General features: G+C 38.6%; 1 protein-coding gene across 4 annotated transcripts in view; it reads right to left on the minus strand.

Moving 5' to 3' along the window:
• Positions 1-25,625, minus strand: part of LOC150077632 (epidermal growth factor receptor kinase substrate 8-like) — a 432,910-nt gene that overhangs the window by 76,440 nt on the left and 330,845 nt on the right. For all 4 annotated transcript variants that reach the window (XM_090384186.1, XM_090384185.1, XM_090384188.1 and 1 more), the window contains 2 exons: positions 24,007-24,095; positions 12,472-12,707 (listed from right to left, as the gene is read on the minus strand). In XM_090384186.1, coding sequence (XP_090240312.1) covers positions 12,472-12,707; positions 24,007-24,095 — 325 coding nt within the window. The remainder of the gene's footprint in view (positions 1-12,471; positions 12,708-24,006; positions 24,096-25,625) is intronic.

Here is a 25,625-nt window from a genome sequence, read left to right on the forward strand (position 1 = left end):
ACGATTGAAGGCCTTTGATTTATCAAGAGCATGTGTTTCACCGAATGTTTCCATTGATTTGTCTATAAATGGGTAACATAAGCCGAAATATTACCAGTGGATCAACACTGATGGAATCCAAACTGGTGATGATCAGATCGAAGGTTTCTAAGTAGTTTAAGAGTTGGCAGTTAATTGATTTCTCCATTACTTTAGAAAGAGTAGAAGTAATTGCAATGGGACAATAACTGAATTTGAGGGATTTGACACCCTTTTTAGGAACTGGCTGGATATGAGCAAATTTCCAAGCAGAAGTAAAAACACCTTTGGAATAAGAAAGTAAAAAAAGGCGGCAAAGAACAGGAGTAAGTTCAGGAACACAAGTTTTGAGAACAAGTAGAGAAATAATATCAGAACCTGGAGCTTTCTTAGCATCAAAATTCGTCAAAATCCTTGTGACATCCTTTTGATGGAAGACCACAGGAGGCACTGAATGGAGCATGTTGGGAATGGTGTGAGGTGTTTTACCAAGATCACTAACACATGAGTTGGAAGAAAAATGGGATGCTAGTAGGTTGGCTTTCTTCTTGGTTGAAGTGACAACAGAAACCATCTGGTTTTGATAGAGGTAAGAGGCAGAGAGGGGCAAAAGTTATGGCCAATAGCTTTGATAAGAGATCAGATTGCTCAGCTACCATTAGGGCAAGAAGCAAGTTTTTTCCTCTTAGCTTGTTCAAAATCTAGTTTGGGACTGATTAATAACTGCTTTACAATTGGCGAGCTTTGGTATAGGCAGAAAATAAAATGGAAGAATTGGAAACAAGCCAATTACGATATGAATGTTCTTCTCTTGAACAGCCTTAGCACATTTATTGGAAAACCAAGGTTCAGAAAAAGGACAAGATTTAAAGTGATGTGTGGAATAAAGGATTCCAATCCTACAAGAATAATTCCACTGACACGATCTGAGTAAATATTGATATCAGTAGTTTTAACACAGTAATTAGCATTAGTAGAGGCATATGATGCAAGAAAGCAAGCTTATGCAGCATCAGCCAAAAAAAAAAAAAACACTTCCATTTCACCCCTCCGTTCTTTCGAAATACCTGTCCACTTCAGCCTTAAATTTATTTAAGCAATCAACTTCCACATCAAGGGATGGAAGTCTGTTCCACCAACCAACTATCCGTGGGCTAAAGGAAAATTTCCGCACATCTATCCTACATCTGTCGTTCCTCAATCTGAATTTATGCCCTCTCAGGTGATTATTCTGAGCAAGAGGAAGAATCCCATCGACACTGAGCATGCTCAGACCATTTAAGGCTTTATACACCTCTATCAGATCACCTCACTGGTGCCCAGTCTCCAGACACTGTAATTTGCAAAACTTAAGCCTTTCTTCGTAAGAGCAACCCTTTCTTCCATTCACCAATCTTGTTGCCCTTTTCTGTACTCGTTCCAGCAGCTCTACATCCTTTTTGAAATGAGGCCTCCAGACCTGTATACACTACTAAAGGTGTGGCATGACCATTGCCTTATACAAGGGAATAATGCACCTCCTTATCCCTGCTAGAAAAATTCCTGTATATCATTGACAAGACACCATGCAGCCCGTCTGCACTGCTCAGAGAACTTCATATCTGCCTGCACAATAACCCCCAGGTCCTTTTCATTTTCTACCACTGTCAGTGTATTACTGCAGAGTTGATATGTTGTTCTGGGTTTGCTGTTACCCATTATGTAGTACTTTTCATTTGTCAATGTTAAACTTCATTTGCCACTTCTCAGCCCATCTGCTCAACCTTTCCAGATTCAGCAGCATAGTGTCGGTAGTGTCCTTATCAACACTGCCAACATTTGTATCATCTGCAAACTTGGACATTAAGCTTGATATACCATCATCAATATCATTTAGCATTAGTAGTAGAGGCATTTGATGCAAGAAAGCAAGCTTATGCAGCATCAGCCAAAAAAAAAAAAAAAAAACCCACTTCCACTTCACCCCTCTGTTCGTTCAAAATACCTGTCCAGCTGAGCCTTAAACTTATTTAGGCTATCAACCTCCACCACAAGGGATGGAAGTCTGTTCCACCAACCAACCACCCGCTGGCTAAAGGCAAATTTCCGCACGTCTATCCTACATCTGTCTTTCCTCAATTTGAATTTATGCCCTCTCAGGTGATTTTTCTGAGCTAGAGGAAGAATCCCATCAGCATTGAGCATGCTTAAACCATTCAAGGCTTTATACACCTCTATCAGATCACCTCGCTGGTGCCTAGTCTCCAGACACTGTAATTTGCAAAACTTAAGCCTTTCTTCGTAAGAGCACCCCTTTGTTCCATTCACTAATCTTGTTGCCCTTCTCTGTACTCGTTCCAGCAGCTCTACATCCTTCTTGAAATGAGGCCTCCAGACCTGTATACAGTACTCTAGGTGCGGCCTGACCATCGCCTTATACAATGGAATAATCACCTCCTTATCCCTGCTGGAAAAATTGCTGTATATCATTGACAATACTCCATGAGCTACTCTTGCAGCCCGTCTGCACTGCTCAGAGAACTTCATATCTGCCTGCACAACCACCCCCAAGTCCCTTTCATTCTCTACCACTGTCAGTGTAGTACCACAGAGTTGATACGTTGCTCTGGGGTTGCTGTTTCCCATGTGTAGTACTTTACATTTGTCAATGTTAAACTTCATTTGCCACCTCTCAGCCCATCTGCTCAACCTTTCCAGATCCTGTTGCAGCAGCATAGTGTCAGTAGTGTCCTTGACAACCCTGCCAACCTTTGTATCGTCTGCAAACTTGGACATTAAGCCCGATATACCATCATCAATATCATTTATAAATACAGAAAACAATAATGGACCCAACACTGAGCCCTGAGGGACTCCACTAATAACATCAGTCCACGACGAGCAGTGTCCATTGATTACCACTCTGTCTTCTCCCCCTCAACCACCCCTTTATCCATAGCAGCAATTTGCCTCCAATGTCACACTGCTCCAATTTGTGTAGCAGTCTTCCATGTGCAACAGTATCAAAAGCCTTTCTAAGATCCAAGTATATAATATCAAAGTTATTCCCTGCATCCAGTTCTTTTGTGACTGCATCATAGTATCCAATCAAGTTGGTCAGGCAAGACCTCCCCTTAACAAAACCATGCTGTGTCTGAGCTATAACTGAAGTCTTGTCTAAATGATCCTGCAGTGCTTCTTTAACCAGTGCCTCCATTAATTTTCCTGGAACAGAAGTTAAGCTCACAGGTCTATAATTACTTGTGTCAGCCTTTAATCCTCCTTTGTGAATTGGGGTCACATTTGCACATTTCCAGTCTATGGGTACCTCCCCTGAGTCCAAGGAAGCTCTCATAATTATGGCTAAGGGTTTGCTTACTTCCTTTGCTGCCTCCTTTAATATAACTGGATAGATCCCATCCACCCCGGGTGCCTTTCTTGTGTTTATCTTCAACAGTTTCTCCTCCACTTTACTCCCAGTTATTTCAAGATTCTGTAGCTTACTGCTAGAGTTGAATACACCTCTGGCATTCCCCTCGCTGAATAACTCCTCATGTGTGAATGTCGATGCAAAATATTCATTTAGTTTGTTAGCTACCTGAGCAGGATCATCAACACTTGACCCATCAATATCAAGTGGACCAATCTGATTCATCCCCTTCCTTCTAGAGTTTACATAAGTAAAGAACTCTTTGCTGTTTTTCTTTGCATCCCTTGCGAGAGATTTCTCGTAATCTGCCTTCGCCTGCCTAACCTCCTTTGTAACTTGGTTGCATATCAACTTGTATCTATCATAGGCTTCTGTGTCATGTGTTAATTTGTATGTATCCCATGCATTTTTCTTCTCTGCCATATGCCTCATTAGTTCATCTGACATCCATTTAGGCCTAAACATTGAACAATATTTCTTAGTTGGTATGTAAAGCCTAGTAGCTTCCAAGATAAGTTCTTTGAATGCTTCCCATTTGGAATTTGCTGTTGGTAACATCATCAGTTGGTCGCACTGTATAGAATTTATATACTGTCTCAGTCCATCGTTGTCGCCTTTACGGAAGCAATAACCCTTCCCTTTACCCCTGATGGTAGTTACCTCTTTGAGTAAATCCCACTTCAGCACACTGTGATCACTGTCACCTAGTGGTTCATTTATCTGCAGATTCTTAATGCATGAAGAATCACTGCTGATAATCAAATCAAGAGTATTACTCCCTCTAGTTGCCTCCCGAACATGCTGATGTAGAAAACAATCATCCAATAAATCCACAAAAGCCCTGCTAGTGTGTGAGTAACCAGCCCCCAAATTCCAGTCAATATCTGGGAAATTAAAATCTCCCATTATAAGACACTGATTTACTGGCCCACTCTATTTCCCTGTACAGTTCCTTATTATACTCATCAGAGTCATTAGGCCTATAGCACACTCCTACTCTCAATTTTGATCTCCCAATGTTTATGTCACACCAAACTGACTCCACACTGCAATGTCCAGCGATGTCAACTGGCTTCACTTCCTTGGTTTTTATGTGTTTCTTCACTAATAGCATAACCCCTCCTCCCTTCCTATCCTGTCTATCCTTTCTGTAGACGTTGTACTCCCCAAATTGCAGTTCTGCATCCCTTATATCTGTGTGACACCAAGTCTCTGATATCCCAATAATATCTGCCTTCGATGTTTTGAGCAATACCTCAAATTCATCAAATTTATTTACTAAAATTTATAAATACAGAAAACAATAATGGACCCAACACTGAACCCTGAGGGACTCCACTAATAACATTAGTCCACGATGAGCAGTGTCCATTGATTACCACTCTGTCTTCTCCCACTCAACCACCCCTTTATCCATAGCAGCAATTTGTGCAGCAGTCTTCCATGCGCAACAGTATCAAAAGCCTTTCTAAGATCCAAGTATATAATGTCAAAGTTATTCCCCGCATCCAGTTCTTTTGTGACTGCATCATAGTATCCAATCAAATTGGTCATGCAAGACTTTCCGTTAACAAAACCATGATGTGTCCGAGCTATAACTGAAGTCTTGTCTAGATGATTCTGCAGTGCTTCTTTAACCAGTGCTTCCATTAATTTTCCTGGAACAGAAGTTAAACTGACAGGTCTATAATTACTTGTGTCAGCCTTTGATCCTCCTTTGTGAATTGGGGTCACATTTCCACATCTGCAGTCCAAGGGTACCTCCCCTGGTTCCAAGGAAGCTCTCATAATTATGGCTAAGGGTGTGCTTACTTCCTTTGCCGCCTCCTTTAATATAACTGGATGAATCCCATCCACCCCAGGTGCCTTTCTTGTGTTTATCTTCAGCAATTTCTCCTCCACTTTACTCTCAGTTCTTACAAGATTATCTAGCTTACTGCCAGAGTTGAATACACCTCTGGCATTCCCCTTTCTGAATAACTCCACATGTGTGAATGTCGATGCAAAATATTCATTTAGTTTGTTAGCTACCTGAGCAGGATCATCAACAGTTGAACCATCGATATCAAGTGGAACAATCTGATTTATCCTCTACCTTCTAGAGTTTACATAAGTAAAGAACTCTTTGCTGTTTTTCTTTGCGATGTGACCAAGGAAAATAAATCTCACAGGTCATTCCAGTTTTCACGATGCCTCCTTAGCCAGTTGGACAGGAGCAGCAGTGCGTAACACACCTTTCTTGATTAGACCGGGATTCAAGCCATTGACCGCCAAACACGGAGGATGCGGAAAGGTCAGGGAATGACCAGCGCATATCCCCAGAGCAATATAGCCTTAGTTGGTAATGCTCCTAAAAAAAAAATTTTCCATTCTTGTAATGCTAAACAATGAGGTTTGGAATGGCCATGATATAAAGGCTCCATTGGAGAAGAGACAATCAGCAAGTTATGATCTAAGTTGCCTAAAGAACCACTCACTTCGACCGTGTATACTTAGAAGGGTTGTTTGTGAGAAAAAGTTAAAGCATGTTCGCTGTAAGGTTAGAATTGAACAGTATTCTTGTAGGTAAATGAACAATCTGTGGAAGGCCTTTTCAGAAGCCTCAGCATCTTGACCAGCTGGGTCGATGTGACTAGAATATGGAAGACAGCTGGAGTTCTGAACATTAAAATCACCAAGGAAAATTACCTCACTGTTAGGAAAGTTGGACTAGAGAAAGTAAAGTTGCAAGAGAGGAAGTCAAAGAGCTCCAGGTGATTAGTGGAGTTGGGAGAATAGATGAATTTAACAACAATGAGGTAGAGAGATTTTAAGCCAGAGAAGATCGAAAAGAGATTCCAAATTACCAAGTCTCTGACAGGGAATGTCGGAACAGACATATGCACAAGTACCACCTTTGAGAATAAAGGTATGACAGCGAATAATTTGGGCAACTGAGATGAGCAGTAGTTGAATCAACTGATAACTGAGATTCTGTCAGAAAAAGTAAATGGGGTTCGGCAGACTGCAAGTGGAAATGGACATCGTTGAGATTAGAATTGAGACCACATATATTTTTGAAATAGACTAGGAAGTGTTTGGGAGGTTTAGATCTTTTCACAGATAAGCTTACTCTATTAGTTTGATAATTCGTGGTGTGTTCAATAGTAAGAAAAAGTGAGGTGGGGGGAACATGCTTTATGAAATAATGAAATTTTTGGATACAGCATACACATGGTAAGAATATTTCCAGAATCTTTACATAACATGGCCTCAACAAAATCTCCTGCATACACACTACTCGGACTCCCTCCAGTCACTATCTGGCAGAGTAGCGGTAGCAAGATTATACACTAGCTGATCCAGAAGCCTCGTAAAGAGTTACCAATAGGTTTGGTCCGATGTACTAACTAGGCGGCCGGCCTATGAACACCGTTTTAGAGCTGTACCCTCGAAATGTAAAGAAGATTGGATCTCGCCATGATGTTCATCATAACCACAAAAGTAATCAGTCCTACTGCATGATGGAAGAGATGGGGAAGGGTTGAACAGAACTTAGATCTGGAGAATAAACATGGGTTCCACCACTTCAAGCCTCCAATAAGCAAAGCAAAGTGGTAGTATTGCACCGGTTGACAAGAATCATCTACCATCTAGTATTGCCTTGTAACATAGAGGGGCAGCATTCCTAGAAGTGGTGTTGGCACTACACCTCGTCCCCCGCTTACATTGGTTCACACCTGGTGGTCACCCACAGTGTGCTTGTGCATGGAGGTTATACACAGGTTTACGAACAGTCCCACCATTGTGAAGGTGCAAGCAGAGGACTTGGCTGTCACAGTCCGTCCAGAATTTGCCGAAATTGGGTCCACTTGACTTGAATGTCATCGGAATATCAGTTCCATCAGCGTTTTAGACTCCGCAAGTTCAGCTTATCTAGCATAACTGAAAGAATGTCTGTGACAACCTCGAGGACCAAATATGCAATATTTGGTCCTTATTGGTCCCTCATAGGCAATACTTAAAATTTCTTAATGTTAAACTTCAGTTGCCACCTCTCATCCTATCTACACAACTTTTCTAGATCCTGTTGCAGTAGTGTACTATAATTAATGTCAAGAACAACCCTGCCAACATTAGTATAGTCTGCAAACTTGGACATTAATCCTGATATACCTTCATCAATATCGTTGATAAATACAGAAAACAACACTGGACTGGGCCCAACACCAAACCCTGAGGGAGGCTCCACTAATAACATTAGTCAACGAAAAGCAGTGTCCATTAATTACCACTGTCTTCTTCCACTCAACCATCCTTTTATCCATTGTAGCCTACTTGCCGTTAACACCATTCTGCTCCAATTTGTACTGTAGTCTTCCATGTGCAACAATATCAAAAGCTTTCCTAAAATCTAAGTGTATGACATTAAAATTATTTTTTCCAACCAATTCCTTTGTAACCACGTCATAGTATCCAATCATATTTGTCAGACAAGACTTCCACTTAATAAATCCATGCTGTGTGAACTACAACTGCAGTCTTGTCTAGACGATCCTGCCTTGCTTCTTTAACCAGTGACTGAATTATTTTCACCGGAACAATGTTAAACTAACAGGTCTGTAATTAGTCGCGTGACCCTTTGTGAATTGGAGACATATTTGCACATCTCCAGTCCATGGGGATCACCCTAGAGTCCAAGGATGCCCTCATAATCATAGCTAAGGGCCTGCTTACTTCCTTCGCTACCTCCTTTAATATATCTGGATAGATCCCATCTACCCAGGTGGCTTCCTTATGTTTAACTTTAGCAATTTCTCCTCCATTTTGCTCTCAGTTATTACAAAATCATTTTGCTCCCTGCCAGAGTTTGATAAACTTCTGGCATTCCCCTCTCTCGATAATTCCTCATATATGAATGTAGATGCAAAATACTCATTCAGTTTGTCAGCTTCCTCAGTAGTTTCATCAATAATAGAAACATCAATTTCAAGTGGACTGATCTGATTCAACCCCTTCTTTCTAGAACTTACATAAGTAAATAAGTCTTTACTGTTTTTCTTTGCATTCTTTGCCAAAGATTTCTCGTAATTTACCTTCACTTTCTTAACTTTGTGACTTGATTACAGACGATGTATCTGTCTCCTGATAATTTTTACGTGTCTCATACGTTTTTGTTCTCTGCCACGAGTCTCATTTATCTGTTTGGTTTATCTGCCACCCATTTAGGCCTAAACCAGTTGTTTTCAACCTTTTTTTAATAACGGCACCCCTAAGTAATTTATTTTATTTTCTGCCTGTTAGATCTGATTCTCTCTCTCTGTATATATATATATATATATATATATATATATATATATATATATATATATACAGGGTGATTCAATACCAGTGTGACAAACTTGCAGGAGGTGTAGGGGACACAAAGATGAATCACATAGCATTGCAGGGTATGGAAATGCCTTCGTCATGCGGTAGAGGACGTTGAACGGAAGGTCTCGTGAACAGCAATCCTGCTGGAAGTCAGCATTTGCGAACCGTTTCTGTTGAAGAAACCAAGTAGCAAAAGTCCTCCGGAGTGGATAATCTGCAGGCTCCCAATGATTGGACGCGTTGCAGATGGTATGAACTCATTTGGTTTGTTGACAGCATCCTCCAACGATTGGGAAATACCCAATCGTTGGCCTATTGCTCGAGTACTCGTACTCGTACTCCTTTTTTTTTTATGAAAACCTCAAACATGAAAGGTATTGAAACCTATAGTACTTAGTACCATGCATGGGTTGAAGGAGAAGTATGGGGGGAGGGGGATGCCGGAAACTTTGCTCTAGAGACTAAACATGGGTTTCACCACTTCAAGCCTCCAATAAGCAAAGTGGTGGTATTTCACCGGTTGATGAAAGTCATCTCCACCTACGTAGGACATTCTCCTCATTGTCTGGCATCCTTGTTGTTCGCTCTCGATTCATGGTACCTCTCGTGAAACAACCAGTCTCACATAACCTTCTGTGCACACGTGCGAAAATCGTATGATGGGGAGCACACCTGTGCGGGAAATGCTCCTGGTACAAGCGCAGAGCGGCGCGGCCGTTACAGTCCGCAGCTCCATACATGAGGTGCATGTCGGCCAGTTCAATGTTTGAATACTCGTCCATCCTATTGCCTCGGGAACCGGTTTGCAAATGATGACTTCCAGCGGGATCGCTGTTTAGGCGACCTCCCGTTCAACGTCCTCTACTGCATGACGAGGGCATTTCGGACCCTGCAATGCTATGTGATTCCGATTTAGTCTTTGTGCCCCCTACACCTCCTGCAAGTTTGTTGCACTGATAGTGAATCACCCTGTGTATATATGTGTATCTATATATATATATATATATATATATATATATATATAAAATATTAAAAAATATATATTTTTTATATTTATTATAAAAATATAATTATAAAAAGTACATTTCATAATACAAATTATATATATACAGTTTATAATTATATTCTTTATATAGAGGTACTAAGTAAACATCAACTAGAGATCACCACAAAATTAAAAAGATATTGTACACCTTTTTTATAATGAAATAAATATATAAATTAAAAAATAATAAGTTTAAGTAACAACTTAAACCCAAATTATGTGGCACCCATGGAATGTTGTTGTGGCACCCCCCGGTTGAAAACCACTGGCCTAAACCATGAACAGTATTTCTTAGTTGGTATGAAAAGCCTAGTAGCTTCTAAGATTAATTCCTTGAATGTTTCCCATTTAGAATTTGCTGATGGTAACATCCTCAGTTGGTCCCACTGTATAGAATTTAAAAAAATCTGAGACCATTGTGATCACCTTTATGAAAACAAAACCCTACCATTTACCCCTGATGGTAGTGAATATTATTCAAGCACAAGTTATCCTTCAAGTTAAACTTCCTAAATTATGCTGGATACTAAAGCATCAATAGATGCACTCCAGCTGTGAAATGTGGTGTATATCAACAGCTCCATCTGCCATATAACATTATAGGCCGCAGAAGTTTCGTGTAGCCCATTTTAGAAACTAGCATCTAAAATGTGCTACACGAAAATATATATTTCCACATACACAGAACCAACACACTATACATGACAACACTAAGAAGTCTCCTAGCAAGCATACTTGAAAGGAGGCTCACCTTTTCTGTTTATATGATGATAAATGGCAGGAATCATGACAGAAAGAGATGTTAGAAAATGTTTCCACAAATGGTGTTTCCCCCAAAGACTTCTGGGCATATTTATCCTGGAGAATTCCAGTTTATTTCTCAAAATGTATCCCTTCCAGCCTGAATCCAAATCACAATTGCTTGGACAAATACTGTCGTACATCCAAAAGATCAATAGAGATAACAAATATCTCTATTGATATTGATCTATTGATTTCAGGTATCTCTAAAAGATGAAATAACAAATACAAATAAGAGAAACATGCTCATACTGAACACAGGGCAACTAATCTCACTCTTTTGTCTTTGTCAAATTCCAATCTGATGGAGTCCTTCAGCTAGCACCTCAACATGCTTCCTCACCTACATATATTTGAGCATAAAAGACTACATGAATGTAGTCTTTTACTATATTTTAAGACTGTAAATTCAGTAAGCACTGGTTATTAGAATCACCTGCTTTACAGAATCAAATTTCAAAGAACCGATTCAAATCAATAAAATGCACTACATTTTTGGTCATTTATTAGAATCACATATAAAGTTATAAGAATCAGTTTTGAACACCTCTGTGATATTTTTCTAAAGCACATTTCTAGAGGTCAGAACCATAAAATAATAAAAACAATTTGCAGTTTTCAGTTTATTGGGCTTTTTTGTTTTGTGCAATCTGTTATACACATAGTAAACTCAATCTTATTGCATATGTGATATTACCGATACCCGGAATTCTGTGCATTTTTAAGTTATGGTGAAATGTTTCCCTAAACTGAAATCTTCAATCATATAAAAAATCAAATTTTCAGAATCTGTTCTTCATTCCCATATCTAAACTTTGTAAAAAGTTGCATGTCGTGTTAGTTCCTATCTGTGTGTACTCTGTGCTTTGTTATTTATTGATGCTCATCATATTTTTACTACCCAGAAAAAAAAAAAAAGTCAGTGAACAGAGAGAATGAATTTAAGTGTCGGGAATGAAGTTCACGAAAACTGCATTAACAACTGTTTCAAAAAATGGGGATTAATTATTCGTGATGGTCAAATAAGTCACAATACTAATCATGTTGAAAAGCCTGAAGACAGGCTAACGGGAGTTTAATGTTTGGGCGGACACAGATGGTGATCTACAAGTTACTACAGCTGTAACAGTTGAAGAAACTGCCTAGTCTGTTACTAATAATTTCACCAATGATGAGAAATTAAGGATGAACCCGAATGAATTCCAGTTACAAAACTGGCAAAATCTGGCTATAGTCATTCCAAGGAGAGCATTCGAAGAAACTGGTGCAAGTGATCGTGAATATAGACTGTTATACAATATTGAAAAATCTATAAATAAACTTTGTAGTGATAATTTAAAGCAATCTTAAATAAGTGACTATTGTATTTTAAATAATAATCATATTACAAAGTGTTATGTTTAATTAATATGTATATTAATTAAGCTATGTACATAAGTATATATTTATTTTTATTTTGCTAACCTGTAGAAAATATTCATCCAATTTTCATATATAATTTAATTGGTAATAAACTTTCATAATAAAGTATAATTTTGTGCTTTATATCTTTATTTTTATAGCCTTGGATAATATTCATAAATTTTTGTTTATTAGAATCGCCGTTTATTAGAATCAAAATTCAATTTGTAAATGTGATCACTGTATATTTTAATGCTATACCTCATTATTTTTGTACTCCCATATGTCACTACATCACTGCTTTCAGAATCTTATTGTCAAATTACCTAACGTGCATTAACCACTGGCCTTCCCTCAGACATGAAAGGTATTATCATAATACTTGTATTTTTACATATTAGCACATAATATATAAATAAACTTTTCATATTGCTAAAATACTAGCCTTGGAACAACCCAAGCATCTCCCAGACTATGCCACAGATCTGTTTCTTTTGATGTACAGCAATTTGTAAGCAGTTCTACTGCATCACATGTGAGCAATGGGATCATGACTCTGGATGCTAAGTTGGGACCATAATTAGAATCTCGAGCAGCATCCACTATAAGGGCAAGAGGAGTAAAGAGGAAGTGAACTAGCTCTGGAGCATTAGGGTCATGGATATGACTCTTTAACTTGGCCTAAAAAAAAAAAAGAAAAAAGCTATTAGACAGTTTAAACTTTAATTTTACTACAAAAGCTCTAAATTTTTAACAAAAATTATTCAAGATTATCTTTGCTAATAAATTTCTAAATGATTAGAACAACTCCAGCTCATATGAGAGCTTTTGGAATGCAGATACTTAACATTATTTAGAGGGTTGCTTTTTGTTTTTTCTTTTTTTAGTTCAATGTGAGGGCTATGTGGAATATGTGTACAGAAAGGACAAACAAGATAGGATGAGAGGGATTATGTTAGTTAAGAAACATATAAAATCTAAGCCAGTGCATCCAGTTGACATTGGTAGCCAGTGCAATGTTGAGTCATTGACATAATGGGGGATTATGTTGAGCCAGTAAATTATAATGGGGGATTTTAGCTTTACAGATATTGACTGAAATTCGTGGGTTGTTCACTGACACACTAGCAAGAGTTCTGTGGATTTCATGGATCACTGTTTTCTACAGCAGCAGCATTACAAAGACAACAAGAGGAAGCAATACTGGTTATCAGAAGTAATTCATCATGCATTAAGAATCTGCAGGTAAAAGTCCATTGGGTGGCAGCAATCACAGTGTACTAATGTGGAATTTAATTAAAGACAACTGCTGTAAAGGGCAAAGGAAAAGGCTTTTGTAAGGGTGACTATGGTGATCTCAGACAGTTTTTAAATTCTGTGCAGTGGGACCAACTGATAATGCAGATAGGCTTTTCATATCAACAAAGAAATACTGTTCAAGGCTTAGACCTAAATAGCTGTGAGATGAACAACTGAGACAAAAGGCAGAGAGGAAAATTGCATGGGATGCATATAAATTAACAGGCATTGCAGAAGACTAGGGTAAGTAAATAAAAATTTAATCTGTAATCAAGTCACAAAGGAGGTTAGGCAAGCTAAGGCAAATGAGAAGTCTCTGGAAAAGAATTCAAAGAAAAATAGCAAAGACACTTCTATGCTTATATTAACAGTAGACGGGGTTGAATCACATTGGGCCACTTGATGTCTATGGATTACCATCAACATTGATGACCTGCTGGGGTTGCGGACAAACTGAATAGGCATTTTACATCTAAATTCACAGGAGGAGGAGGAGGAATTTTTTAAGGAAGAGAATGCCCAGAAGTTATTCATACCCTAACGAGGAGCTAAATGACTTTGTGATAATTGAAAGGAAAGTGGAGTAGAAATTGTTGAAGATGGACATAAAAATGGCCCACGGGTGGATGGAATCTATCCAATTATATTAAGAGAGGCAGCAAAGGAGGTAAAGCAATCCCTTAAACATAATTATGAGAGCATCATTTAACTCTGAAAAAAAGGTTGCTCTCATATTCAAGGGAGATGCCTATGAACTGGAAACAGGCAAATGTATCTGCAGTTAAAAAAAGGGGAGATCAAAAGGTGACCTGAGTAATTAAAGACCTGTAAGGTTTGCATCTGTTACAAGGAAAATAATGGAATCACTGATTAAAGAAGCAATGCAGGACCATCAGAACAAGCATACAATTATACTGCAATCACAGCATATATTTGTTAAGGGGTGGTCTGGTCTAACCAATTTGAAAGGTTATTAGATGCAATGACCAAGGTACTGGATGCAAAAAATAATTTTGACATCATATACTTGGATTTCAGGAAGGTTTTTGATACTATTGCACATAAAAGACTGCTGTACAAACTGAGAGCAATGTAGCAAGTTACTGCTTTGGATAAGGGGATGGTTAAGTGGAAGAAGATAGACAGTATTAATCAATGTTCACTGCTCTTCGTGATCTAATATTAATTATTGGAGTTAGCATTACCATGCTAATGCTAACTCAGGGCAATTTCATTGCCCCGGGTTCAGTGTTAGGTCCATTGTTGCTTTCAATATTTAACAATGATATTGATGAAGGTATATCAGGCTTAATTAGCATCAGCAGTGGCATATGATGTAAGAAAGAAAGCTTACATAGCATCAGAAAAAAAAAAAAAATTTCCCCATTTCACCTTGAAAGGAAAAGAAGCAGAAGATGACCAAGAATCACACCACTTGATGACATGCTCCGACTCTCAAGAATGAACTATAGGGAAACTAAACAAAAATCCCAAATTTGGGTTGAGTGGAGAAAAAAAAAAAAAAAAAAAATCTATATGGCGACAGGGCTTGGCCCTTAGAATGAAGATGACATTTCACCTATCCATTCCCTCCAAATGTTTGTCTAGTTTGTCCTTGAATTTATTTAAGCTATCGACTTCCATAACGACAGATGAAAGTTTGTTACAGTAATCAACTACTCGTTAGATAATGGCAAATTCCTGCACATCGATTCAGCAATCATTTTACTTCAATTTGAATTAATGCCCCCTCAAGTGTGTAATCTGACCAAGAGGAAGAATCCCATCAGCACTGAATTGTTAAAACCATTCAAAGCAATAAACATCTCAATCAGATCATATTGCAGGTGCCTAGTCTCCAGATGATGAATTTTGCAGAATTCAAGTCTTTCATGATAAGAGCACTCCTTTGTTAGCCTCACCAATCTCAATTGCCCTTCTCTGAACCTATTCCAGCACCTCTACATCCTTCTGAAAACGAGGCTTCCAGACATGTATCCAGAACTCAAAGTATGGCCTGACCATTGCCTCATAGAAAGCAAAAATCAAATCCTTATCCCTGTTAGCAAAATTCCTATATATCATTGAGAAAACCCCATGAGCCGTCCAGACAGCCTATCTGCGCTGATCAGAAATTTTCTTGTGATTGCACAATTATTCAATGTATTTTTCATTCTCCACTCCTCAGTTGCGTACAGTACCACACAGTTGGTATGTTGCTCTCGGGTTACTGATCACATATGCGGTACTATGTATATGTCAATGTTAAACTTCAGTTGTCATTTCTCAGCCCATCTGCCTAACTTTTCTAGATCCTGTTGTAGTAGCATACTGTCTTTACTGTCATTAAACACCCTGCCAACCTTTGTATCATCTGCAAACTTGGACATGCAGCCTAATATATGCTATCAATATCATCGATAAATATAGAAAACAACAATGGGCCGAACACTGAACCCTGGTAGACTCCACTAATAACTTTAGTCAACAAAGAGCAGTGTCCATTGAATACCACTCTCTGCCTCCATCCACTCAACCATCCCTTTATCCATAAAACAACTTGCCCTTAATGCCACACTGCTCCAAATTGAACAGCATCATCAAAAGCTTTCCTGGAATCCAAGTATATGATATCAAAATTATTTTGCATCCAGTTGCTTTGTGACCAATCAAATTTGCTTTGTATCGAATCAAATTTGTCAGACAAGACTTGCCCCTCAACAAACCCATGCAGTGTCTAAACAATAACTGCAGTCTTGTCTAAATGATTCTCTAGTACATAGGACCTCCCCTGAATCCAAAGTTGCTCTCATAATTATGACTAAGGGTTTGCTTACCTCCTTTGCTGCTGCCATTAATATAACTGGATAGATTCCATCTGCCCCAGGTGTCTTTTTTTATGTCCATCCTCACAATTTCCCCTCCACTTTCTTTTCAGTTATCAGAAAGCCATTTAGCTCCTTGAGAGAGTTTGATAAACTTCTGGCATTCCCTACAGAACTCCTGTTGGGTGAATGGAAATGCAAAATACTCATTCAGTTTGTCAGCTACCTGAGCAGAATCATAAAGAGTCGAACCATCGATGACAAGTGGAAACCAATCTGATTCATCCCCTTCATTCTAGCGTTTACATAAGTAAAGAAATATTTGCTGTTTTTCTTTGCAGCCTTTGCTGAAGATGTCTCGTAATATGCCTAATCCTGTTTGTGGCTTCTGTGTAATCTGAAAATTTATATGCATTCCATGCCTTTTTTCTTCTAATCCACGAGCCTCGTTAGTTCATCTGACATACACCTTGCACAGTATTTCTTATTTGACATAAAAAGCCTAGTAACTGCCATGATTAATTCCTTGAATGCTTTCCATTTAAAATTTGCTGTTGGTAACACCATCACTTGGTTCCATTGTATAGAATTTAAAAACTATCTGACAGAAAGAAAGCAAAGAAAAACCTTTAAGAAAGCAAAAATCCTTCCCTTTATCCCTGTTGGTAGTTATATCTTTAAGTAAATCCCACATCAATACACTGTGATCACTGCCACCTAGTGGTTCCTTTATCTGCAGGTTCTTAATGTATGAATAATCATTGCTGATAAACAAATCAAGAGTATTGAACTCTTGTTCTGATTATCAGATCAAGAAACCTCTCCAACATGCTGCTGTAGAAAACAGTCATCCAATAAATCCAACAAAAGTCTTGATAGTGTGCAAGTGACCAATACACAAGTTCCAATCAATATCCAGAAAGTTAAAATCTCCTATTATAAGGCATTCTGATTTACTGCTCCTCTATTTCTCTTTACAGTTGTTTGTTGTATGCATCAAAGTAATTAAGTCTATAGCACACTTCTAATCTCATTTATGTTTTACCAATGCTTATGTTACACAAAACTGACTGAACATTGCACTGTCCACATGTCAATTGGTGCACTGCCTCAGATTTTGTTTCTTATTAACTGCATAACCCCTCCTTCCTTCCTATCTTATCTGTCCTTTCTGTACAGATTGCAGTCCCCAAATTCAAATTTTGTAGTCATATATCTACGTAACACCACATGCCTAATATCCCAACAATGTTTGCGTTTCATGTCTTGACCTGAACTTCAAATTCACCAAATTTATTTACTATGTTCTAGCACTGATGTACATGCAAGTATATGTGCACCTGTTCTTACTCTTAGTTTCCCTAACACAGTGCTATGTATTTACTCATTCCATTATGACTCCCAGAAGTCCTTTAAATCCCAAGCACCAGGCTTTCCAGGCTGCTGTTCATTCCAATAGAAGCAGAATTTCACCTCTGCCTGTGGCTAATTTTGTTTTCTTAGTCTGTGTATCTCCCCAAAGCGAGCAGTGTTCTGGCCCACCTGACACTGCCTTGATAGTATCAGCAAATATTCTTGCACCCTTTCTATTTAAGTGTATCCCATCCCTGTAGAAGCATCCTTCTGTTATCAAGTGCAGACTATGCTTACAAAAAAAATTTTCTACCATAAGCCCTGCACAATCTCTCCTGGGCCGAACTGATTGACAAGGCACTCATCATATATTCCCTCCTATTGTGTCTGGGCAGAAACCACTTATCGTTTATTCCCAATATAGTTCCCATTTCCCTGAAAACAGAGTCAATGGCAACTACTAGCTCCTGTGGGACCAGCACATTTTTCCTTGGGGATTGCACTGCATTGCCTGATGATCAAGTGCTGTTCTCAGCTGCCCACAGCAAGCTCTGGCATTTCTGTGAGCAGCTGAGAACTTGATGGGTCCCCAATTTAAATCTTTTGGGGGCATCCACCCTGTTCTTAAAGCTCTTGTAAAGGCCCATAGCAATGCTCAGTTTGCATATAATATCTTCACATTCTTATATCCGTCTAATCTCAAGGAACTTTTCTCAAGAAACGTTTCACGTGAGCGGGAAGCTAATATCAGGGAAGAGAGCCTAAAAAACTTCAAGGGTTGTGTTAGGGTTGTTAAATATACAAGAACAGTAAATCTTAATTGTTTATATAGTAATGTTAGAAGTGTCGTCAATAAAATGAGCGAATTCGAACTGCTAGTTAAAACAAGTAACGCGAACATAATAGGGCTTACAGAGACGTGGTGCCACCCAGAAATTGGGGATGATGAGTTTCAGTATGACTTGTATAATGTATTTAGGAAGGATAGGTTAGATAGAAGGGGTGGTGGGGTAATGCTTCTTATCAGAAGCAGCCTGAGTGCGACGATAGCTTTCCCGGATTCAGACATTTCGCATGCTAGTATAGAGTCTGTATGGTGTGAGATAGTTGGAAACAAAGGTATAATAAGAGTAGGAGTAATCTACAGACCAGGTGATTATGAAGATTATGACAAAAGCCTCTACATGCAAATGGAATGGGCAAGTAAGCGTCAATGCCTTATTATGGGTGATTTCAATTTGCCTCTAAGTGATTGGAGTAAATGGGAAGGAAACTCGACATAGGGAACAAAATTTTTAAATCAACTAGATGACTGTTATTTGCATCAACATGTCAGGGAAAGTACTAGAGAAAAGAATATCATAGACCTCATCATCCCACATGAATCAGATGACATAACAGGGCTGACAGTAGAGGAACCAGTAGTAGGAAGTGATCACGGAGTTCTACGGTGGATGATGACGAGAGAGGTAGCAGAATTAAAAGGCAAAGGAATGGGTTTTAATTTCAGAAAAGGAAATTACAATGCTTAAGGTACTACATGGCCTCTATTAACTCGGTAGATATCGCGCAGAGAATGAATACATTTGAACTGTGGTATGCTTTTAAAAGAGTGATCACAGATGCCTTGAATGCGTATTTACCACTAAAAAAATACTCCACGAGAAGGGTTCCAAGTTGGATGAATAGTGAAGTTGCCACGTTACATGAGCAGAAAAAGGTGGCATGGAAAGGTTACAGAGCAATAAAAATTACTGAAGCCTATAACAGCTATAATATGATCTGTAATAGAGCCACAGAAAAGGTTCGACAGGCAAAGGCAGTTTATGAGAAATCACTAGCAAAGAGAGCAAGGGGGGGGGGGGGGCAGATAAGAAATTCTTCACATATATAAATACCAAGAAGAGCAGGACAAACCAGATCGGTCCTTTACGTAAGGGAAAGGGGATAATATTAAATCCGCCAGCTGCCATTGCAGATGAACTCAACAGTTATTTTTCATCGATATTTACAAATGAAAAACCTTTTGTGGCAATGGGAAATTGTGGGAGCGAAGTATACCCTATAATCTTAGGAGAGGCAGCAAGTGAGTTCATTGAACCATTGAGGCTAATTATGCAAGCATCATTAGACTCTGGGGAGATTCCCTTGGATTGGAAAAGTGCCAACGTATCTCCCATACATAAGGGTGGCTATAAGAGTGAAGTGGGAAATTATCGACCTGTCAGTCTAACTTCAGTGGTAAGGAAAATCATGGAGGCAATGATCAAGGGTGGAATTCAGGATCATTTGGATAAAACTGAAATTCTCAAGAATACTCAGCATGGTTTTGTAAAGGAAAAATTATGTTTAACAAATCTGGTTCGCTATTTTGTAAGGGTCACTCACGAGCTGGATTTAGGGAATAATTTCGACGTTGTTTATTTAGATTTCAGGAAAGCTTTTCACTCAGTCCCACATGAGTGGTTGCTTTATAAGCTGGAACAGGTTGGAATCACTGGGAAAATCCTTAGATGGATAGTAGGATGGCTTCAGGGCAGGAGGCAGAGGGTTGTGATAAATGGCTATTCCTCAGATTGGGTTAATGTAAGAAGTGGGGTTCTCGAAGGATCAGTATTAGGACCATTGTTGTTTTTAATTTTAATAAACAACATTTAAGAAGGGATAGAGGGCGTGATGTCTAAATTTCCAGATGATGTTAAAATTGGTAGAGTAGTTAATGATCACTATCAAGCTAAGCTTCTTCAGAGAGACCCAGACAGACTTCAGGAATGGTCAGAAAAAAAAAATGCAGCTATGCTTTAATCCAACAAAGTGTAAGGTATTACACCTGGGAAACAGTAATCCCAAAATAACTTATTCGGTTGGTGGAGTTCAACTAAACCCAGTACTGGAAGAAAGGGAGTTGGGTGTTACGATACGGTCAGACATGAAATTCTCTGAACATTGTAAACAGATTGCAAGGAAGGCCCATAGTGTCCTATTGATGATCTACCGAACTTTTGCAAGTAGAGATAGGGACGTAATAATCCCATTATATAAGGCTTTTGTGAGACCACACTTGGAATACTGTGTTCAAGTATGGAGACCGCACCTAAAGAAAGACATCAAGCTTCTTGAAAGGGTGTAAAGACAGGAAACGCACCTGGGGCATCCTTATGAAGAAGGACTTCAAATATTGGGTTGCAGAGTTTGGAAACTAGACACCTTAGAGGAGATTTGATTGAGGTGTTTAAGGCTCAGAGAGGCACCAGCAAAATTAATTATTAATTAGCATTATTTTTTTTTTTTTAATCATTGTTTTATTCGTTTTTTTTTTTTTTTTTTTTTTTTGACTGGTGCAGCATAAGCCATAGGCTTTTTTGCACCATGAGGCCATTACTAATACTAACACTAAATTCATTTATTAGAGGTGAAAACATTGTTGGAAGAACAGTCCATTACAACTGTTATCAGGCAAGGAAACAGCCAGGACCTGAATCCTATAGAGAACTGTTGGCATCGTGTGGAATCTGCAGTGAGTAGTAATAGTAGTAGTGGCATGTGATGCAAGAATGCAAGTGTACGTATGAGCTTATGCAGCATTAGCCAAAAAAAAAAAAAAAAATTATCACATCATCCCCTCCAAAGCCTATTCAGATCCTTCCTAGATCCTGTTGCACCCGCTGGCTAAAGGCAAATTTCCACACATCTATTCCACATCTGTCTTTTCTTAATTTGAATTTATGCTCCCTTAGGTTCGTAATCTGAACAAGTGGAAGGATCCCATCAGATTTCAGCGTGCTCAACCCATTCAAGGCCTTATACACCTCAATCAGATCACCTAGTCAGATCACGCAGGTGCCTAGTCTCCAGCCACTGCAATTTGCAGAACTTAAGCCTCTCTTGGTAAGAGGATCCCTTCATTCCCCTCACCAATCTTGTTGCCCTTCTCTGTATACGCTCAAGCAAATTTACATCTTTCCTGAAATGAGGCCTCCAGACCTGTACACAGTACTCAAGGCATGGCCTGACCATTGCCTTATACAGAGGGACAATCACCTCCTTTTCCCTGCTAGCAAAATTCCTATATATCATTGACAAAACCCCATGACCTGCCCTGGCAGCCTGTCTGCATTGCTAAGAAAACTTCATATCTGCTGCACAATTATTCCCAGGTCTTTTTCATTTTCTACCTCCTTAAGTGTAGTACCACATTGTTTTGGTACGTTTCTCTGGGGTTACTTTTACCTATTACGCAGTACTTTGAATTTGTCAAGGTTAAACTTCAGTTGCCACTTCTTAGCCCATCTGCCCAAATTATCTAGATCCTGTTGCAGTAGCACACTGCCATTACTGTCATTAACAACCCTGCCAACCTTTTGTTCATCTGCAAACTTCGATACTAAGCCTAATATACCTTCATCAATATCATTGATAAATAACCAAAACAACAGAGGACCCAACACCAAACCCTGTAGGACTCCACTAATAACTTTAATTCACGAAGAGCAGCACCCATTAATTACCACCCTCTATGTCTTCTCTCCCACTCAATCATCCTTTTATCCATTGTAGCAACTTAACCTTAATACCATTCTGCTCCAATTTGTACAATAGTCTTCCATGCGCAACAGCGTCAAAAGCTTTCGTGAAATCCAAATACATGATATCAAAATTATTTTTTGCATCCAGTTCCTTTGTAACCTCATCATAATATCCTATCAAATTTGTCAGACAAGACTTTTCTTTAACAAACCCATGCTGTGTCTGAATTATTGCTGCAGTTTTATCTAGATGATCCTGCAATACATCTTTAACCAGTAACTCCATTATTTTACCCGGATCGGAAGTTAAACTAACTGGTCTGTAATTACTCGTGTCATCCTTCGATACCCCTTTGTGAATTGGGGATACATTTGCACATCTCTAGTTCGTGGGGACCTCCCTTGAGTCCAAAGATGCTCTCATAATTATGGCTAAGGGTTTGTTTAGTTGCTTTGCCTTCTCCTTTAATATAACTCGATAGATCCCATCCACCCAAGGTGCCTTTCTTACGTTTAACTTCAATTTCTCCCACCGCTTTGCTCTCATTTATTACAAAATCATTAAGCATCCTGCTACAATTTGATAACCTTCTGCCATTTTCAAACCTTAATAACTCCTAATGTGTGAATGTAGAGGCAAAATACTCATTGAGTTCGTTTTTTATCTGAGCAGGATCATCAACAGCCGAACCATGGATATCAAGTGGACCAATCAGATTCAACCCCTTCCTTTTAGAGTTTATGTAAGTAAAGAAATCCTTGCTGTTTTTCTTAGCATCTTTTGCCAAAGATTTCTCGTAATCTGGATTCGCCTGCCTAACCTCCTTTGTGACCTGATTACAGACTAGCTTATACCTGCCATGGGCTTCTGAGTTGCTTGATAATTTATATGCATCCCATGCATTTTTCTTCTCTGTCACGAGTCTCATTAGTTCATTTGATAACCATTTAGGCCTAGACCTTGAACAATATTTCCTAATAGGTATGAAACTTTTAGTAGCATCCACGATTAATTCCTTGAATGTTTCCCACTTAGAATTTGCTGTTGGTAACATTGTCAGTTGATCCCAGTGTCAGTTGTAAGAGCAATCCTTTGTTCCATTCACTAATCTTGTTGCCCTTCTCTGTACTCGTTTCAGCAGCTCTACATCCTTCTTAAAATGAGGCCTTCAGACCTGTATATACAGTACTCAAGGTGTGGCCTGATCATTGCCTTATACAAGGGGATAATCACCTCCTTATCCCTGCTAGAAAAATTCCTTTATATCATTGACAAGACATCATGAGCTACTCTTGCAGACCGTTTGCACTGCTCAGAAAACTTCATATCTGGCTGCACAATTACATCACAGGTCCTTTTTATTCTCTACCACTGTCAGTGTATTACCACACTTGATATGGGGTTAATGCCTCCCATATGCAGAAGTTTAACATTTGTCAATGTTAAACTTCAGTTGCCACCTCTCAGCCCATCTGCTCAACTTACCTCTTGATTTGTGACAACAAAGTAAACAGCTGAATGCCAATTTAAATTTTTTTGCGATTATATTTTATACTTACAATAAAATTTACCTTCCCCCAGGCCACCCACAACCAACTTGCAGACCACAGGTTGAGAAACACTGCCTTGGAAGATGGCATGATGTTCCTTCAAAGTAGTGTCTCTTGACATCTTTAAATTCATTAACTCACTATAGCCACAAATTGCAACAAGCTGATGATGGATGATGCCAGCCTTTCTTGCTGTTTGCAAACAGACTGCCAACTATTCTATCACTGAAAATTCAATGTTTCAGAACAGTTGAAAACAAGCATACGTATGAAAAAAATTTTGGTACAAATGAGGTGCACAGAAGAATGCTCGAAGAAGAATGTCCCTGCTCGAAAAATGCACCCAATAGCTCAAAAATCATGATTGTTTGGAGTGTTACTTCTAGACTGTGCTTCATAATTAAAAATAACTTGAGCTTTACTCACCAGCAAGTTAAATGAAAGTTTGAACTTTTGCAAGATGTCCACAAATTCTCTTTCTGGAGGTGGTTTTGCTCTAATACTCAACATACCATCTGTAAAAATAACAAGAAATCTTACAAAAAATATACATAAATAAAACTAAACATTTTCTATTTTTGGAAAACTATTTTTATACTGAACTCTGTTATACATATTATGAAAGAACATTTTTAAAAACATTTAGGTTTATAACATAATATTCAAGTGGCTTGACATTGTTATAAGGAATAAATGGTGCAAAGATTACATGCTATATTTAAATTCATCAAACTTGCTTTAACTTCACTACTAATAAACTGAAGAATAATAGTAATCACTTCCTTTATTAGCAAACAATTCAAGTACATAAAATACAAAAAATATGTGTGCCCTAAATAGAAAAGATATCCACAAAAAAAACATCCAAACAGAAGTGAAACAGCGGCATGTTCAGTTGGCCAAGTGTATGGCTTCTAAACAAAAGGATGGGCTGCCAATGTGGAACCTAAACTGGCCAAATTATAGCGAGTGATTTTTAAACTAACACAAAAAAATGTTTACTTTGAGCAAAAAAAGGAAAGAAATCAAAAGCAAATTGAACACTATCAATTGTAAAACATAATTAATGACAAGCAAGACTGGGGGAATAAAAAGTTTGACTTCTTTACTAATGGAAACATTACAAGGAAGTGGATGAATGAATCCACTTGATGTCGATGGTTAAACTCTTAACGATCCTGCTGTAGTTGGTGACAAAATAAATAGGTATTTTGCATCTACATTCACATATGAGTAATTCTTTAGGGAAGGGAATGCCAGAAGCATGCAAAATTCTAACGGGGAGCCAAATGATTTTGTGAAAACTGAGAGGAAAATGGAAGAGAAACTGTTGAAGCCAAATACAAATCAGTCACCTGGGATCAATGGAATCTATCCAATTATATTAAGATGGGCAGCAAAGGAGGTAAGCAAACCCTTAGCCATTATTATTAGAGCATCTTTGGATTCAGGGACTGTCCCTGTGAACTAGAGATGCATGAATGTAGCCTGAATTCACAAAGGAAGACATCAGTCATTATAGACCTGTTAACTTCCTTTCCAGGGAAAATAATGGAGTCACTGGCTAAAGAAGTAATGCAGGACCACCTAGACAGGAATACAGTAATACTACAATCACAGTATGATTCATTAAGGTGAACTTGTCCGGCCAAACTGATATTGGATATCAATGCACATAAAAGACTGCTAAAAGGTCCCTGCAGGAGTATCTACCAGTTGCTTACATCCCCTATTGTCCAAGATCTTGCCGTAGATCTGCATAAATTCATTAAAGACAATACAGAAGGCAAATTTGAGATCCTTCTTCAATGTTCCACTTATGTGGATGGCTATCCCTCAGAAACTCCTATTCCACATCTCATCTTCTACACAGCCTATGTAGACACGAAATGCACATTCCACCATTTCCTCCTGTTTGGGGGGGTGAATCTCAAAAGGTTACATTATTCGATAACTTAAGTGCTTTCTTTTTATGTGCACACCCACCCCACCACCACTATGTATCCTGCATATTCTGTCTTGTTCCACCCACTCTCTTACCCCAA

The sequence above is a fragment of the Mastigoproctus giganteus genome, chromosome 11 (assembly GCF_048544385.1).
Source record: "Mastigoproctus giganteus isolate SK-2022 chromosome 11, ASM4854438v1, whole genome shotgun sequence".
Classification (NCBI taxonomy): Eukaryota; Metazoa; Arthropoda; class Arachnida; order Uropygi; family Thelyphonidae; genus Mastigoproctus; species Mastigoproctus giganteus.